The sequence below is a fragment of the Capricornis sumatraensis genome, chromosome 9, assembly GCF_032405125.1.
Source record: "Capricornis sumatraensis isolate serow.1 chromosome 9, serow.2, whole genome shotgun sequence".
Lineage (NCBI taxonomy): Eukaryota > Metazoa > Chordata > Mammalia > Artiodactyla > Bovidae > Capricornis > Capricornis sumatraensis.
This window is the reverse complement of record NC_091077.1, coordinates 38,524,986-38,543,107: the sequence shown is the minus strand read 5'-3', so window position 1 is coordinate 38,543,107 and position 18,122 is coordinate 38,524,986. Positions and strand designations below refer to the sequence as shown.

Genomic DNA, 18,122 nt, shown 5'->3' with positions numbered 1-18,122 from the left:
GCGTCTCTTTCTCTAGAGAGTGAACATGATGTAGTGGGCTTAAAGTCAGAAAACTTCTGGCTTTCAAGCCAGTCCCTGCATCTATATGCTTTAATGTGACAAGTTTCCTCATCTGGAACATGGGAAGGTAAAAAGGCCTCATCTTTACAGGCTGGTGGGAGGATAAACTAACATAAAATGCTTCATGGAGGAAGTGAGTTTCTGTTCCCTTGCCTATAGTCTTTGTTGTCATTTACTTTGATCATGAGAACATGAATCATACCACCCCTGAATATACGCACGGGAAGACCAAAGGGCTCTGAGAATTCTGGCAGAGAACAAAGAGAACTCTAAAAGGATTCTGGCACCAACCTGCTGGTCGCTTGGTTAGATTGAGACAATCTGCATGGTAAACTTTGGGGCAGCCTGGCTTCTTACAAGAGACGAGCTGGCCAGCATCCCCACAGCTGAAACATTCATCCTCTCGCTCCTTTGTGACTTCACCCTGGGTTCTGCGCTTCCCCTGTTGCTTCTTCTTGAATTTCTTTGACTTTTCCTCTGTAGCAATGGGTTGATTCTAGAGGTCAAATATTGTTGACACATTAGTTGTATGATCTTGACCAGGTTAACTAATCTCTGCACTTCAGACTCTCCCCTGGAAAGACAGTCCTCACAGACTATTGTGAAGATAAAAGAAAATGCAGAAAAAGGCACAGGGCATATCACTGGTACCCAATAAATGGTAGCACTAAGTGTATCTGACATCAACTACGCCTACCACCTGAGTGCAATAAAACAGAAATATGCTGCTTTATGTTGACACACAAGGCTGGTATTAAAGATCATCCTTTAATGATACGTTTTATTCTTAAGTTTGTCTAATTTCAAAACTAAGGAAGACTTCTCTGGGTCACACACATTTCTAAATTTATTCAACAAATCTTCACTGGGCTCTTCATATGAACCATGTTCCAGCTCATATTAGCTTTCCAGAAAGCTAATTTGTGGTCTTTGCATTTTTATCTACGTCAGTTCAGGTTCATATCCACCACTTGCCAAGACAGACCCTGGAGCAGCCAGCAGGTCTACTCTGTGCTCCCTGCAGCCCACATGCGGCCACCAAACTGCATGGTTTCATCACAGTATTTACCTTGGCCTAGAAACATCCAGGACCAATCCAGTTTATTGCCAGCCCACAGTGATCTCCTCCCATTTCTAAACTTCTGTTCTCAAATTTCTCTCTCACTGATTCACCTGTGAAGTGCTACACAGACCTTAAGGATACAGAAACAGACATCCCAAGTACACCAAACACCATTAAATTCTGTTACTATTTTAATTTACAGGGACTAAATCCACTGAATACCTTAAGAAACAAGACCATTTAACCAACCAACAGAACAAAAAACAAAATCCAATATACATTTTCTTATTTAATAGATAAAAGAATAATTACTGGGTGTTCTTCATGTATTATAGGTCAAAATAATCCTTTTATTAAATAGTTTCATGCTAATTTTCACTTTTCAGTTCTTAATGTTGACTTCACTATCAAAGATGTATAATAAATACCCAATTGGAGTCACCGTGTACTTTGTATCAAAGTTAAACTTCAATTTTCAGCATGCTGTTACTTATGATAAGAGTAACTCAGGAAGCATCCAGATATTCACCTATTATGATTCATCCAATATATAAAAACTTTAACAGTCATTGAAAATGATGGTTAATAAAATAATGTAACAGCAAGAAAGTATTTTTAAATAATATCTATGAATTATAAACAATTTTTAACAGATATAGAATTATAATTCAGTTAACTTATACATAAAAAAACAGGACATAAGATACAATAAAGTTTATACTCTGTTACATGGCACATGGTTAAGATTAAGGGTTCTTATACGTACACACTGTTATTCAGCTATACCTCAATACACAATAAAATGTTAAAAAAAAAAGATTAATGGTTAAGAAAAAAATAAGGGTCCTATGTTTATCTACAATCTTATACTACATTTAGAATCTTAAATTCAATATCAGATTCTCTAATATCTTTAAAAAGAAAGACACAAAGAGAGACTGAGAATCTAAGTAGTTTCTTAGCAAAGGTAAGATTGACTAAGACCAATAGAGATATGGGAAGTAACCTACCTTATAGATTCCTATTTTACATCTTTTTTAGCTTCAAAGGTATCATTAATTAGAAGTCAGATTACTCAGAACACTTCAACAATACCCAAAGACCTTCTCTAGTGTACCAAACTGGTTATTAGAATGCTTAAATTGCCAGTGTCCCTACTGACAAATATTCAATGCCATCATTTCAAACAGACATCTTCTTACTCAGTCCTGCCAACAGGTTAGGGAGAAATGACCACACCATTATCCTTGATGCAAACGTTTAACAGGTACCTTTGGCCTTACACCCAAAAAGCCACTGCAGTTTGGGGCTCCACATTTGCAAACGGTCTTTCCATTCCCAAGACATTCTAGATTGTAGTTGAAGGTAAGTTCAGTGCCTGCATAAGAAACCATGAAAATATTAGTATCAATAGTTTTAATTACAATAGTTCTGTATTAACCACAAAGGATACAGACTTCCAAGAGAACAAGGTTAGTTTTTAGGAGGAATAAAAGGGCATATTAACTTTAATGCCACTATATTAGTAACATATTAATGAATTTGAATCTATTAACAATATTAATCAACTAACGTAACTGAACAACAGAAAAACATGACCTAACAAGTAATACTTAAAACAATTTTTATCATCGAGGTGTTACCCAAGTTGTTTTGAATTTTTTTTCTAACCATTCAGATTCAAATTATATTACCAAAAACAACAAAATGCAATTTATGCACTGATTTGCCAGGCACTGTGAAAGCTAAGTGTGAAGGAAGCCTGTCTGTCATCTGTCCCAAAGTGAGCATCTTACCTGGCAGCACTCGAGAGACAAGTCAATACAGAATAGTATTAGGAACTCTAGACAACAAGACCTAAGCCCTGGCTTTACATCCCAGTTACACCACAGTCTACCTGGGTGAGCTGAGCCTGAGAGTCCATTTGTTAAATGCAGATAACAATCTTACAAGCTTACTGAGAATGACATAATGCACACAGCAGGAATTTGTCAACTTTAATAGGAGATTTACAAATTTAACATACAAAAATTCCCCTTTTTCTTGTAGGTGCATTTCATCAAAATTGAGAGCAAATAAATCACACAAACATTCAAAATCAAAGTGTGTTAGGGAAAGCCTAACAAACAGAAGAATTTTACAGAAATATACAATGAGACTGTCCCTGGGTAGGGGTAATGGCTTACCGTTAATGTACAAAGTGATAATTGTTCAGTTAAAACTGTCAAAACTGAGGAAGATTTCCCACTGCAGAATGATATATCTTCTATCAGTGAGATTAATAAATATAGGTTTTCATCTAATATTGGAAAGAGATCATTATTCCTTAAATTTGGTTGAGTAAATTATAAAGCACCCAGCTTCTATTTAGGAATCTGAATGGTACGAATGCTAGAATTACTTGTGGCCTGTTAAGAGGTTAACATTGTGAAGAGCCTGGAGGAACCAAGACTAACCAGGGTGTCAGCAGGTCACATCTAACCTCTCACACCCACTGTGAACTTACTGGACTGAATGATGGGTACTTTTACTCACACTAACCTTTTTAAAAATTTTCTGAATATATAGCTGAATTTTCACAAATTTAATGGGCTTACAATGCAACTCAATCAAATACACAAGTATAAGAGCAGGATACTTGTTATTACCTGCTGCTCACTCAGCATCCACTACACAAACAAAACTACAGGAGGGGGTTAATCAGAAGGTATCAGTGTGCACACAGGCAAGCCATTCTAGAAGAGTCCAAAATACAGATATCTGCAATGTCGGGGGAGAACAAAGGGCACGGGACTTCCCTGGCTGTCTGTCTACAATGCGGGAGACCTGGGTTCGATCCCTGGGTCGGGAAGATTCCCTGGAGAAGGAAATGGCAACCCACTCCAGTACTCCTGCCTAGAAAATCCCATGGATGGAGGAGCCTGGTGCAGGCTACTGCCCATGGGGTCGCAAAGAGTCGGACATGACTGAGTGACTTCACTTTCAAACGGCACTGGAGAAGAGATAAACAAGGAATGAGAACAACACATGGAAGATAGCCCTGCAGTTTGGGAGGACAGGAACAAGGTCAGTCAGTTCCCACACAATGCTAGAAGCAGAGAAATTTGTGGCTGCACAAGGTAGAACAGGCTATCCCCACAGACACAGACTTAAGTTTGAAGTGGAAGTGTGGCACTAAAAGCAGTCAGGACAGAGATAAGCACTGAAGGCATATGACTAACATTGGAGTAATTAATACAGAGGAACACTGCCCCTTCTTCCCCTAGGGTGATTAGAGAGAAAAACAGACAAAAGATTGAGAGAGAGAGATAAGGTCAAAAGATGCAGATAACACAGGTATGATAACATGTAATATATAGTACTTTTGTAAGGACTGGATTTCCCTGGTGGCTCAGACAGTAAAGCGTCCATTGACAATGCGGGAGACCTGGGTTGGATCCCTGGGTCACGAAGATTCCCTGGAGAAGTAAATGGCAACCCACTCCAATACCCTTGCCTAGAAAATCCCATGGATGGAGGAGTCTAGTGTCCATGGGGTCACAAAGAGTTGGACACAACTGAGCAACTTCACTTTCATTTTGTAAGGATTAAATAGCAAGCTTGGAACAAAGTTTGGCATCTGATAAACAGGAGCTCTTAACAGCATTCAGTTGATAATTCCTCTTACAAATCAGAAATCTACCCAATTTACACTGAAGCCATCCATTCTAAAAACCTGATACACATTATGATTTTAAAAATCAGTTTCATTTAGTCAGCAGAACACAAGTGCACAGTGATGCTCAAATAGTGTTACTTTCATCATTAAATACCTTACATACATGAAGCAATGCAAAACAGGAGAAAGAACTAGTGGCTCAATTTTAAAAATAGGAAAACTGTCAAATTTTAAAATTCTAAAGAGCCTAAAAGACTCCTGGGCAGCCGTATATTTAAATTAAAGAGAAAAAATATATAGGGGAGGAGGGGGGAGAAGAAAGGAGAGGTTGTCTACAGATGAAAAAAAAAGGCAACAGACAAAAGGCTGACCAAATTACTCTTAATTTTGATTAGTGCTTCTTGAGGTAAACATGGATAACACTGACTGGGCTTATATAGGATTTCCACTTTGAGAATCACTGGACTATGCTACTGTCAATTATGAACTGCCCAAGCCGAGAGCTGCCCTCCAAGGTGCAACAACAGCAAAGCCAGAACTCAGGGTAACAACGCCGCAGTGGTCGCCCGCTGAGCACAGGGTGGGCACCCAGGGGCATGGGGTCGCCAGGCGCTCCACCAGTGAAGTCTGCTTTGATGAGAGGAAAAAAAAACCCTACTCAGGCCAGTTTCATTTTGAGGTGGGAGGGGGGAGGGGGTAGCAGAGAGAGAGACTGTGTCCATGCGCACGTGTTCAGTCTCTCAGTCGTGTCTGACTCTGTGTGACCCCAGGGACTGTAGCCCACCAGGCTCCTCTGTCCATGGGATTCTCCAGGCACAAGTACTGGAGTGGGTTGCCATGCCCTCCTCCAGGGGGCTTGTTCCCACCCAGGGATTGAACCTGCATCTCTTATGTCTCCAGCACTGGCAGGAGGATTCTTTACCAGTAGCACCACCTGGGATAGTGATCTTTAAACGCTTTGCTAGTATTCCTGCAAAAACTTACTTTGAAAAATTAGGTATATCCTTACACTCAAACTTTACATAAGTCTAAATATTAAAAAAAAAATTTAGAGTGTGTCATATAATATGTTTCAAAATTTTTCATAAAAACCTTGACACTAAATATTAAGTTGCTTTAATTTATGAAAAATATCCATCATATAAGTTTACGTTCAAACCTCTCAGCCTTACCATATGTACTTTCAGTTTAACTAAACATCTGAATATTGTGCTGAATACAACAACCTCACTTCTTCACTCTGAACTCTCAGAGGCATGGGCATCTAGGGCAGCCCCAACATAAAAGTGCATTCTCCAAATGTCCAGTTCTTTGACACCCAAGAGGTGAGGGATTTTTTTTTTCTTAGCTTTGGGCTCATAAACCATAAAATTCAGATGGGTGAGAGGTGGCTATTTGGTTTACAAAACGGATGAAAGTCAGCTGTGAAAGGAGACCTTGGCTGCTGATGATTTTTAAGGCAGCCCAATTTTTATGGAGTTCATATAAGTTACAGAAAGGTCTGGAAATTTATTCCTTTAAAACCATACAGTGAATTATCTGGCACTTCAGTGGTTAGGACTCAGTGCTTTCAATGTGATGGCCCCAGGTTCAATCCCTGGTTGGAGGGCTAAGATCCCGCAAGCCACATGGTGCGCTTGGAGAGCATGCCCAAATCATCATGCTAAATAAAATTAGTCAGTCACAACAAAACAAGTATTATATGACTGCACTTACATGAGATTCCTAGAACAGCTAAAAAATCAGACCCAGAAGGTAAAATGGTGGTCACTAGAGGCTGGGGGAGTGGGGAAAGAGGGAATTTTTGTTTAATGGGTATCTTCAGTTCAAGAAAAGAAGAAGTGCTGGAGATGGATGGTAGTGACAGTTGTACCACAATGTGAATGGACTGAAATGCCACTGAATGGCACACTTTAAAATGTCTACAATGGTAAATCTCAGGTTACATGTGTCTTACCATTCCACCACCAGTAAGAACAGACCTGGTACCTGCCAGGCACCACCAAGATAGTCTCCTTGTGTCCCCAGGGGTTTGCAGCCTCATTTTGGATTACAGGACAAATGGGGTTTTTAGATAATAAAAACTGGTCCTAGTCCTGGTTCCAAAATCCTTAAATGAGTCTTACCTGCTTTAATGTCACTCAGGGCAAAAAGGCCAACCCGGGTGTCTCCATTGACAGACCACTTCTGTGTTTCACAGTTAGGCTGGCAGCAATGATTCATGAATCGAGCATAGTTTCCTTTGGGGCCAGCATCAATAATCCGGTCCTAGAATTCCAAGAGACGCTGTTCAGCAGACCTCCACTATTACTGAGTAAAATTAGAGTATTTTAACAAGCTGGAGTTCCTATTGGTAAACTTTGACTCTTCCAGAGTGTAGTGCCTAGACTAGCACTAGTATCACCACCTCGGAATCCACTAAGAATGCAAAGTCTTTGGTGGCACTTCAGAGATAACTAAAGCAGGAACTCTGAGGCCCAGCATCTATGTATGTAGCTCTCTAGGTGGCTGGGATTATTGTGAAGTTTGAGAACCACCATCCTAGAAGCAGTAGCTTCTTGTATCCTCTTCTGAACCCTGGCCATACATTAGTAATCACCTAAGATTTTAATAATGACATCCAGACCTAATCCCAAATGATCAGAGGATCATTTGAGCTGAGGATCTCACAAACCATCAAAGTACAACTGGGTAAATACAAAGTTTCACACTAAGAAAAGTCTATTATACCAGCTGGAGACAGGGTGAAACCTAACAGAACCCAATACTAACGTACAAAGAGGAATCTCAGTGTACACAGAAACAAAATGCATTAGGATGCCAGAATTAGAAATAAATCCCATAAAGAAGAAGGTCCTACTATATACTGCATAGGAAACTATATTTAATATCTGGTGATAAATCATAATGGAAAAACATATGTATATGTATAATTGAATTACTTTGCTGTACAGCAGAAATTAACATGCCATTGTAAATCAACTATACTTCAATAAAATATTTCAAAAATAATAAATTTTAAAAACGAAAGATGAAACATGTTGGAAATGACATGGAAAAAGAAAATCCCAAATATAATTCTAGACACCAATGAAACAAAATTCATCAGAAATTCCAATAATTGGATAGCTGACTTGGGTTTGTAGGATGAGTTCTATAGTCAATTTTTATGACTTTCTCAATGTACTAACTAAATATTAACAAATCAGTGTTTCAATCTGTAAAATAAACAGTAAAATAATTATTATTTATTTTTCTGGCTTCAAGTTTTAATCTTATAGGAAAAACACTAAAAGAACTCATCCCAAACTTATGTTGGACAGTTGAAAAGCAGTTTTAGTGCCTTTTGCTCATGGCTATACAGCTAGAAATGAGTAACCTTATCCAACTCCAGGACCTTAATCCCTATGAACCTGGAAGAAAGACACTGCTTTATGCAGTATATGACGTGCCTACACAGAATAGCTGGGACAACACTGATTAAACCAAGCTTATAACAGTGGGAATAGCACTTTCCATTACTTACTTTGTCTAGAGTTAGCATATAAAAATTAGTGATATCATGTTCTTGGGCGTAACGGATTCGAGCTCTGCACTCTTCTTCATCTATTAGCTCACCCACATATTCATTCACAAATTCACCCTGGAAAGAGAAATTACTTAAATGGCAAAAAGTGCCAACTGTGTTCATAGGTATACCTTATTTTTTAAAAATTAAAGTAACAGATTTACAAAAGCTTCCCTGGTAGCTTAGACAGTAAAGTGTCTGCCTGCAATGCGGGAGACCTGGGTTCAATCCCTGGGTTGGGAAGATCCCCTGGAGATGGAAATGGCAACCCACTCCAGTACACTTGCCTGAAAAGTTCCATGGACGGAGAAGGCTGGTAGGCTTCTCCATGGAATTGCAGAGAGTCAGACATGACTGAGTGACTTCACTCTGTACTTTTGTACTTAACAAAGGTTGTGGCTCAGAAGGCAAAGAATCTGCATGCAATGAAGGAGAACCAGGTTTGATCCCCAGATCAGGAAGACCCCCTGGAGAAGGGAATGGCTACTCCAATACTCTTGCCTAAAGAATTCCATGGACAGAGGAGCCTGGGGGGCTATAGACCATGGGGTCCCAAAGAGTCAGACAGAACTAAGCGACTAACACTTTCACTTCACTTATTCAAGATAAAACATAAATATGATGCTTCAACTATTAAACAATAAGAATGATCTCCTCACTCCTACCACAGCGAACAGCAGAAAACTTGGAATTCACCTTAAGATCAATCAAAATTGATATAAGTAAACTAAAGCTCCACTGTAATGGTTTATCCCTTTACCTGTCTAAGAACCTAAAAGTCAATTTCCTAAACTATATTCTGTTTTCATAGAACATGGCCTGCCTACTGCCCATCCACATTTCACACTGCTGTCCTAATGATTCACTATACTATGGTCATACTGGTTTTCTCATGTGCTGTCCCCTCTACCCGAAATGCTAAAATATTCCACCAGCTTAAGCCAACAACTGTTTATCTTTCAAGTCTCAATTTAAAATATTCTCAGAGATAAGCTAGCTTCAGGCCCTTTGTCACATGCCTACAGAACCCTTTGTACTTCCACAGTGAGTGATTACTTGTTCAATATCTCTCTCCATCTATAAAGTAAACTTTAGGTATGGAACATGTCTTTCTTACTGAACACTGCATCACACAGCAACATGCCTGGCACAAAGGAGACATACAATAGTTACTCAGCAAATGACTAAAAGAGACCAACCAACTCATATTCACTTCCTTTCCTAGAAATAAACTTCAGTAAAATTCTTCAGAAAATATAACCAGAATAAGACTTATTACATTCAAATGTCAAATATGGTTTATTCCACTCAGAGACTGTATAATACTATCTACTTATCAGAAATTTGTAGGTCTTTCCAAGGTTCAAGTTGAAGATGTTACTGCATTTTCGATAGAGAAGACCTAATCCTCTTTCCCTTCATGTTCTATGAACCCAAACCTATTTTTCTCTCAGTAAAAATAAACTTTATTTCATTAGTTGATGATTAACACCTGTATCACACTCTTTCTATTCTCTTAACTACAAGTTCCAGGATTTCCACAAATGAGTGGACAAAACCATGGTATCTCTATGAATTTCCCTCATTTTTTTCATCCTCATACACAATGAACATGATCAGTAAGTGAACTTCATACAGAAAAGAGACCATCTATTCTACAAGTCTCTAAATTTTGGAAGGCTATGGCAAGACATTATAAATAAGGCTAATCCTTACACTTTATTATGTTCCTCCACGACCAATTTTCTCATATTAATCAGAAAAATTACTTGTATTAAGCAACTGCAAAGAAGGAAAAAAAACTGAAGGTGAAGTCTCCTCACCTTTTTAATATCTGTTTTTGTTCGGAGACCCCAGCCCCTCTGTAACGTGCGGAAAATTTCCACCTCTGGGTACTGGCGCTTGGTAAAGCACTGGTTCTGGCAGCGGCCTCCCGCAGGGCACACTGTGGGGTGGCACTCGTACAGCAGCATGCGGTTGATGCACTCGGAGTCTATGCCGCAGGGGTTCTCGTCCGTGGCTTTACAGTTGCAGCGGGGGATCTCAGACAAGTCTGCAGTGAAGATCTGCACCCTGCCAATAGGGCGGTTCACCTGGCGAAGAGACACACACAACAGTGCATCAGGCAAGTCAGCGCAGGACAGTTCAGCACCTGTGAAAGGCAGGTTTCTCTCAAGCTGCACATCACACTTTACATGATTTTAAATTATCAAGATTTAGCAGGATTATTCATAACATCTAATGAATGCCATCTAAAATATGGGAACAACTCAAGTGTCCACCAGTACATGAATGGATAAGCAAAATGTGGTAAAAATAACGGAGTATTATTCAGCCTAAAAATGAAGGAAATTTGACACACAATGCCCAACATGGATAAACCTGGAGGACATTATGTTAAACGAAATAAGGCAGTCAAAACAGACAAATACTTGTACCACTTAGATACAAAAAGATAATGGCAATAGTTATACACATGAATGCATTTAATGCCACTGAAATGTATAGTTAATGGTTAAGATAAACAAAACTTTACGTATCTATATTTTTACCACAATTAAAAAGGAGAAGGAAATAAAAATTTAGGCAGTTTGATATAAAAACAAAGCCTCACTCAATACATAAAATATAAATACCACAAACAGAAAAAAAAAATCATCTCTGGGCTACCCCAGTGGCCCAGTGGATAAGAATCTGCCTGCCAATGCAGGAGACATGGGTTCGATCCCCGATGTGGAAAGATCCCACATGCCACAGAGCAACTAAGCCCATGCACCACAAGTACTGAGCCTGTGCTCTAGAGCTGGGAGCCACAATTATGAGCCCATGCGCCACAACTACAGAAACCTACACAGCCTACACCCCATGCTCCAAAACAAGAGAAGCCACCGCAGTGAGAAGCCCTCACATTGAAAGGAAGAGTAGCCGCTGCTTGTCCCAACTAGAGAAGGCCCATGCATAATGAAGATAGAGAAAAGCCTGCATAGCAACGCAGACCCAGCACAGTCTAAATAAACATTTAAAAATAAATCATTTCTAAAAAATTCATAATTTCAAGCCTGGGTTCCCCTGGTAGCTCAGTGGCCAAGAAACCGATTGCCAATTCTGGAGACAAGAGTTCCATCCTTGGGTCGGGGAAGAATCCCTAGAGAAGGAAGTGGTAATCCACTCCAGTATTCTTGCCTGGAAAATCCATAGAGAGAGAAGCCTGGCAGGCTACAGTCCATGGGATCACAAAACAGTGAGCAACTAAACAAGAGAAGTCAATTGTAAATTTGAGTTTCCGCTATTGCCACATGGTGGCACCACGTTAGCTGCTGTATTAAAAAAAAAAAAAAAATTCACCCTTCTCAAGTGGTAAATCTTGAAAAAACATGAAAAGGTCTCTGAGTAACTGAGTCCCAATATGTGAAGATATATTTTAAAACTGACTATCACAACTTGAAATCTTTTGAACAGACTACAGCAATGTCACCTAAGCATTCATTTTTAGTGGTGCTAGTACTGAATATCCAGTGTGGTCAAACAAAGGCCAATTGCTGTGATACTGAAGCCATTTGATACTAACAACAGTGTGGGAAAAAAGTAGACATTCTCTCTATTCTCAATAGAGAGAGATTTGTGCACTATAAGAATGAGTCCTGGGGACTTCCCTGGTGGTCCAGTGGGAGAGACTCAACACTTCCAATGCAGGGGTCGGCAGTTCAATCCCTGGTAGGGGACTTAAGACCCTAGATGTCCAGCTCCAAAGCTAGGGGTGGGGGATTCGGAGTCTGGGATTAGCAGATGCAAACTATTATATATAGGATGGATAAACAACAAGGTTCTACTATATAGCACAGGGGACAATACTCAATTCCCTGTGATAAACCATAATGAAAACCCATGTTTTATATATATATAACAGATTCATTTTGCTATAGGCAGAAATTAACACAACAATGTATATCAACTATAATTCAATAAAATTAAAGGAATGAGTTTCCTCTACTTGATATCAATGGGAACAGTCAAATCACGAGTCTTCAAAAACCTATCCTATATGTAAAATTTGATACTTCAGGAATTGCATTATTTGGTGAGTTAATTTTTACTTGCAAAACTGTTGTGGGGAATAATCTACAATCTGTGTATAAAAATACACTGTCTTCAAATGTTCTCCAGAACAACTTAAAATGACAGTGAGTCTCACTGCCAGATCTCTTCCCACCTTCTTCAAAATACTGGTAAATGCTTGTCAATGGAGGAGCACTCTCACTCCATGCCACTGCAAGTCACAGACCTACTAAGGCAAACTCCAAGGCAGCAGGCCAGGGCTGAGCTCAATCACCTGGTCCCAAATAGGGCCATCTGAATATTCACCTTGATTCAAGGTTATCTTTACCTGAGACTCCCCGTCCAAAATAGTTGCATTCTACTCCTTTTTTCTACATAAAGGTATGTTTCAATCATTCTTCCTTGACATCTAATCTAAACTGATATTAATCTCAAATTAAGTTTCTTGCCTAACATAACATAAAGCAAGAACAAAACCCCACACATGGTTAAGTAGGAACAGCACAGATATATAATTGTAGATTTACACTCACTCTGGGCCAGGGATTGACAAACCTTTTCTGTAAAGGGTCAGATAGTAAATGTTTTATGTTTTCAGGACATAGATCTCTGGTGCATGTTGCTCAACTGTCACTGTAGCTCCAAAGAAGAAATAGACCACGTGTACATGAACAAGCATGGCTGTGTGCCAATAAAGCTTTAATTATGGACATTAATATTTGAATTTCATAAAATCTTCATGTGTTAGAAAAAATTCTTTGGAAAAAAAAAAGTTCTTCTGGACCATGCATGGTAGGCCAGAGTTGGGACTATAGTTTACCAACCATTGGTTTAATCTTATCCCTAGAAATACATCTTTGTTTTAAAGGTGGAGGAAAGAAGGTGATGTCTAAATTTTATGATTAGATCACACACAGGACATTAGTTGGTCTCTGAATACTCAGGTTCAATATAGCTGACAAGCTACCCTGAAGTGCCTAACTTCTGTTACGTGTGACATCTATGACTGTGGAAACAGGAATAACTTTCCCTGATTTTGAGGATGAACTACAATTCAGTGTTATGTCTCCACGAACAATTAACTCCATTTAACTCTCGGTCTATGCAATTTTAAGTTTTGTTTCTTTTTTCTTTTCCAATAGTTTAACTATTTGTAAGGACTGATATTTTAACTCATTCTATATTGCATACTACCAGGCAGATCCATTACACTCTTTTATAAATCTAAGCTTCATTATGGAGTTTCAGTGTTCTAAACACTAAATGTTTAGTGTTTCCTTTTCCTGTACCTCATAATTCTTTACTGTTTCATCACCCCATTTTGTTACTCGATGATTCCCAGCTATTCTAAAAAGGACAAAAATAAGAAAGTGGAAGAATGACAGAATCATAAAGGCTTGATGCAACAGTGAAACAGGCACAGTTTAGTTTCTGCACTGCATTACTCAAAGTACTATCTTTCCAGAAAGCAGAGAAGATGGGAGATAATATCTTTCAGTATACCTTTAGTGGGATTGTTTGACTTGGCAAGTAAAAATCTAGGACACCCAACTGAATTTGAATTTCAGATAAATAACATAGTTTTTTAGTTTAAGAATGTCCCACAGAATATCTGGGACACTTAAACACACTAGATTCTAAAAATGGTGGTGAAATTGATCTCTAAGTGAAAACCTCAGATTTCAGACACTCAAAAAAAAAAAAATCAATGAATACGCAACTTATTCGTTACCAATGACAAAAATAAATATATATAGATGTCTTATCCAGGAATGACAAACATTTCACAAGAACTTGGGCAATTTCATATTGTTAATAGAGCTTACAGTATTCCTTCATGTGGTCTGATATTTGAGCACCAAAACTAACTTGATTAAAAGGTTTTCAAAAAGATGTTTCAGTACTTACTAAATACTTCACTGGGCTTCCCTGGTAGCTCAGATGGTAAAGCGTCTGCCTACCGGTAGACCCGGGTTCGATCCCTGGGTCGGGAAGATCCCCTGGAGAAGGAAATGGCAACCCACTCTAGTACTCTTGCCTGGAAAATCCCATGGACTGAGGAGCCTGATAGGCTACAGTCCATGGGGTCACAAAGCGTCAGACATGACTGAGCGACTTCACTTCACTTCAAACTACTTCACTAAGATTTCTAATACGTTTGTGCCTCACTATTCCTTTATTTTTACCTCTGTATATTCTTTATAAAAATGACTTAACAATATACAAATACAAAAGGTCTACCAGACCCAGATGATAAATGACAATGACTCTTTTACCAAGTAGACTAGCATACCTAAGTACACTTAACAAGAATTCTCGTGACTTTGGGAATTCTAGTCATACTAGTCACCTAAAATATCTTTAGTATCAGCTACTACCAGAAGAAATTATCATGTGTATTATTCACACTATCTCAGAGCTGTTTCTCATTTTTTATCACGGCTCTTTGGTGCCTGCCATTCAAACCGCAAGATGCTGACTGTCAACAGAATCTATTTCATTCACTTTATGAAGACTTTCCAAAGCAACAATAAAACAGTATCATCAGATAATTGGTTTTATAAAGTATCAATACAAACAGTGTGCTAAAAATGGTGCTCTGGCACTTTTTTCTTGTATTCCTTTAAGCTCATGCCTCTACCTAAAAGCAACTGTGCTTGCGCTTCCAGTTCTCACCATGAACATAGTGGGAAGCCAGCAAGCTATCACGTGGTCTCTGCTGAAGTCTGTTCTCACCTTTATATGTTTGTATGGTGGTGGCTTCTTGTCATTCTTTCGATCTTCCTGGAGCTGTCTTAGCTCTTTTTGGGCCTTCAACTCCTCAAACCTCGCTGCAGCTTCCTGAAGAGCTAAGAAAACACAGCACAGTCACTTTCTCTCTGGGTAGAGTTATTTTGCCTTTTCTCCATTATAAGTTGGAGAAAATTCATGTTATAGACAAAAATCTAAGACATACATACAATTTCTATTTTCAATTAAGCCATAGTCCCCAGGGTATTCACATATGGCATTAAAATAAAACATTATACATTACTCAATAGCCCTATATGGACTACCAGTTTCAGAGAAAAATTTAAAACAAAACAAAACATAGCTAAATAATCTGAAAAAGCTCACATATAATATCTCCTAACAACAACCAAGCTGCATCCACTCAGCAATGTCACTGCCTAGAAGCCTAATTCTTTTCGTCAGACACCAAATTTCTGCTTCCAAAAATAACGTGCCTCATAGGTGGTCCAGAAAACATACTGTGTTCCTTTGGAAGAAATGAAACTTGAAGTTTTCTTTTTCTTCCTGTCTATTCTCTGGAACACCTAGCCTACTCTTCTTCTAAAACTTGTTCTGTAAATATCAGTGATTATCCTAATACAGCTTCCCAGGTGGCAACAGTGGTAAAGAACCCGCCTGGCAATGCAGGAGAGAGAAGAGGCTCGGGTTTGATCCCTGAGTAGTGAAGATCCTTTGGAGGAGGGCATGGCAACACACTCCAGTATTCTTGCCTGGAGAATGCCATAGACAGAGCAGCCTGGCAGGCTGCAGTCCATGGGGCCACAAAGAGTCAGACACGACTGAGTGACTAAAACACACACACACAACCCTAACACAAAGATAGATCTTCACAGCTCATCTTCATCCAGCCCTGCACTTTCATATTTTTAAAAGAGTGGAGTATCTGAAAAGTCCAACAAAAATCCTCAGAATCTCATTCTTCTCCACTTAAAATTTTAATCAATCACGCTTGATTCAGGTTAAAAACTCTGAAAAGGATTCCAAAATTTCCCAGTTTCCTCTCTGTCGCTCTCCCCATGATCTGTCAAAACAATAAAAGAATATCTTCCCTCTGATTCACCCCTTCTTTCTCCATTTCCTCATTACCATCCAGCTGATTTACTTACTGTCTAAATAATCTGGAAAAGCTAAATACCCATCATCCTCTCCACCTCACAAACTAGTCCCTGTGACAGTCACATCATCTCTGCTTCAAACTACTAAAACAGCCATCTCATTGACATTTCTGGCTATATAGCCTCTCACTTTCCATGGTCCTGAAATTCTACTCAGACTGAGACTTATAAAACTCTGTTCTGACTCACTCAACCCTATGCTTAAACTCTACCAAATACTTAGAGATCACTAACTCATCATGTTAGTCTCAAGGTGCACTTTTACATACACCGTCGTCTTGTTACATTTTAAGTTAACTTCTTCACAGTCAGTGTAGTGGTTAAGAGTTTGGATTCTGGGGTCCAACTAGAGTATGAAACCTTCCCATATCACTTACTGGCACAGGGACTTTGGGCAACAAATTAAACTTCCTTTTGGCCACGCCATGTAGCTTGTAGGATCTTAGTTCCCTGACCAGATACTGAATCTGGCCCCTCAGCAGTGAAAACACATTTTCCTAACCACCAGAGAATTTTTCCAATTTAACTTTTATGTGCCTCAGTTTCCTCATTAGAAGATAAAGATAACAGCATCTAACTTATAGGGTTGGCTCAAAGATTTAAAGTGGGAAAACAAACTTTGAACAGGGACTGGCAAACAAAAAATGGTAATTATCTTGAAAGCATCACTTGTGAAAGAAGTCATCCATGACTTCCATACTGTCATCCTCAGCACTGTTTTGCATCCTCTTGGTTGGCTCTCACAGCATTCAGTTCAGTTCAGTTGCTCAGTCGTATCCAACTCTTTGCGACCCCATGAATCGCAGCACGCCAGGCCTCTCTGTCCATCACCAGCTGCCACAACACTCTCAAAGAACAACCATTTGACTGTGTCCTCCCACAAAACCATGTGTTCCTTAAAGGCAGAGTCATCCAGCCAGCCGAAGTTCAAGGCATAGAGAGCAGAATAACAGAGCTTCAGCCAGCTCAGATTTGCAATATTTCCTACACTCCAACTTCACCCCTAGCCTTGATGGTGGCTAGCTCTATACAGGCAAAGATTTTGGTCACTTGGTCCTTGACCACCTCAGAGTCTAAGGCTCAAGACCGAAACTCCTGTAGTATTAGCACTGATAGCCCATATCTGCACAGAAAGCACACTCCAACAGGTAAGTGAGGACCCTTGAAATAACATGAGGCAAACAAAACTTCTGTCAAACTTGTTCCTTATGTACATCATCTTCATTCTCCATCTAAGAAGTTCTACCTGCTTGGAATCTCTTCACCTCACTATGCAGAAAAAATATTACACATCACTGTCCAAATATATTCAAATAATAAGAGATATTTGTATTGCCTTTCAAAGGACAGCTAAAGGAAGAAGCTAATTATCACTGATGGGAAACCAACTATATGCATTGCAGGCTGATTTTTATATTACTTCACTGAATTCTCAAAGCAACTTTAACTCATTACATAGGGAGAGATATTGCTGTCAGACCCTCCTGGCCTCAAAATAGCCCCTTCTCATTCACTGCTAGGCCAGCGTAGAAAAAAACTGATTTAGAACATTTATGTGCTTTCACTATCTTATATTGTTCTATAATTTTGGTTGAATTTTATTTCTTCTTAACTTCAAAAAAAACCAAAAAAACAACTCTCCTTGGAACAAATGTGGCTCTGCTAGAGATGCTTCTGGTCCTTGGCAAGCAAATTTAAATATTTATTCTATAAAACAGTTCCAAAGCTCCAGTACTTATTTGATGGGATGCTATTAAAACAGAACTGATAAGAAACATCCCTTAAGGAAATTCTAGTTGAGTAAAGGTT

General features: G+C 39.1%; 1 protein-coding gene across 3 annotated transcripts in view; it reads right to left on the bottom strand.

The window, feature by feature from the left end:
• Nucleotides 1-18,122, bottom strand: part of NSD1 (nuclear receptor binding SET domain protein 1) — a 143,616-nt gene that overhangs the window by 7,722 nt on the left and 117,772 nt on the right. For all 3 annotated transcript variants that reach the window (XM_068979574.1, XM_068979572.1, XM_068979573.1), the window contains 6 exons: nt 15,142-15,254; nt 10,173-10,442; nt 8,308-8,424; nt 6,908-7,049; nt 2,395-2,501; nt 352-556 (listed from right to left, as the gene is read on the bottom strand). In XM_068979574.1, coding sequence (XP_068835675.1) covers nt 352-556; nt 2,395-2,501; nt 6,908-7,049; nt 8,308-8,424; nt 10,173-10,442; nt 15,142-15,254 — 954 coding nt within the window. The remainder of the gene's footprint in view (nt 1-351; nt 557-2,394; nt 2,502-6,907; nt 7,050-8,307; nt 8,425-10,172; nt 10,443-15,141; nt 15,255-18,122) is intronic.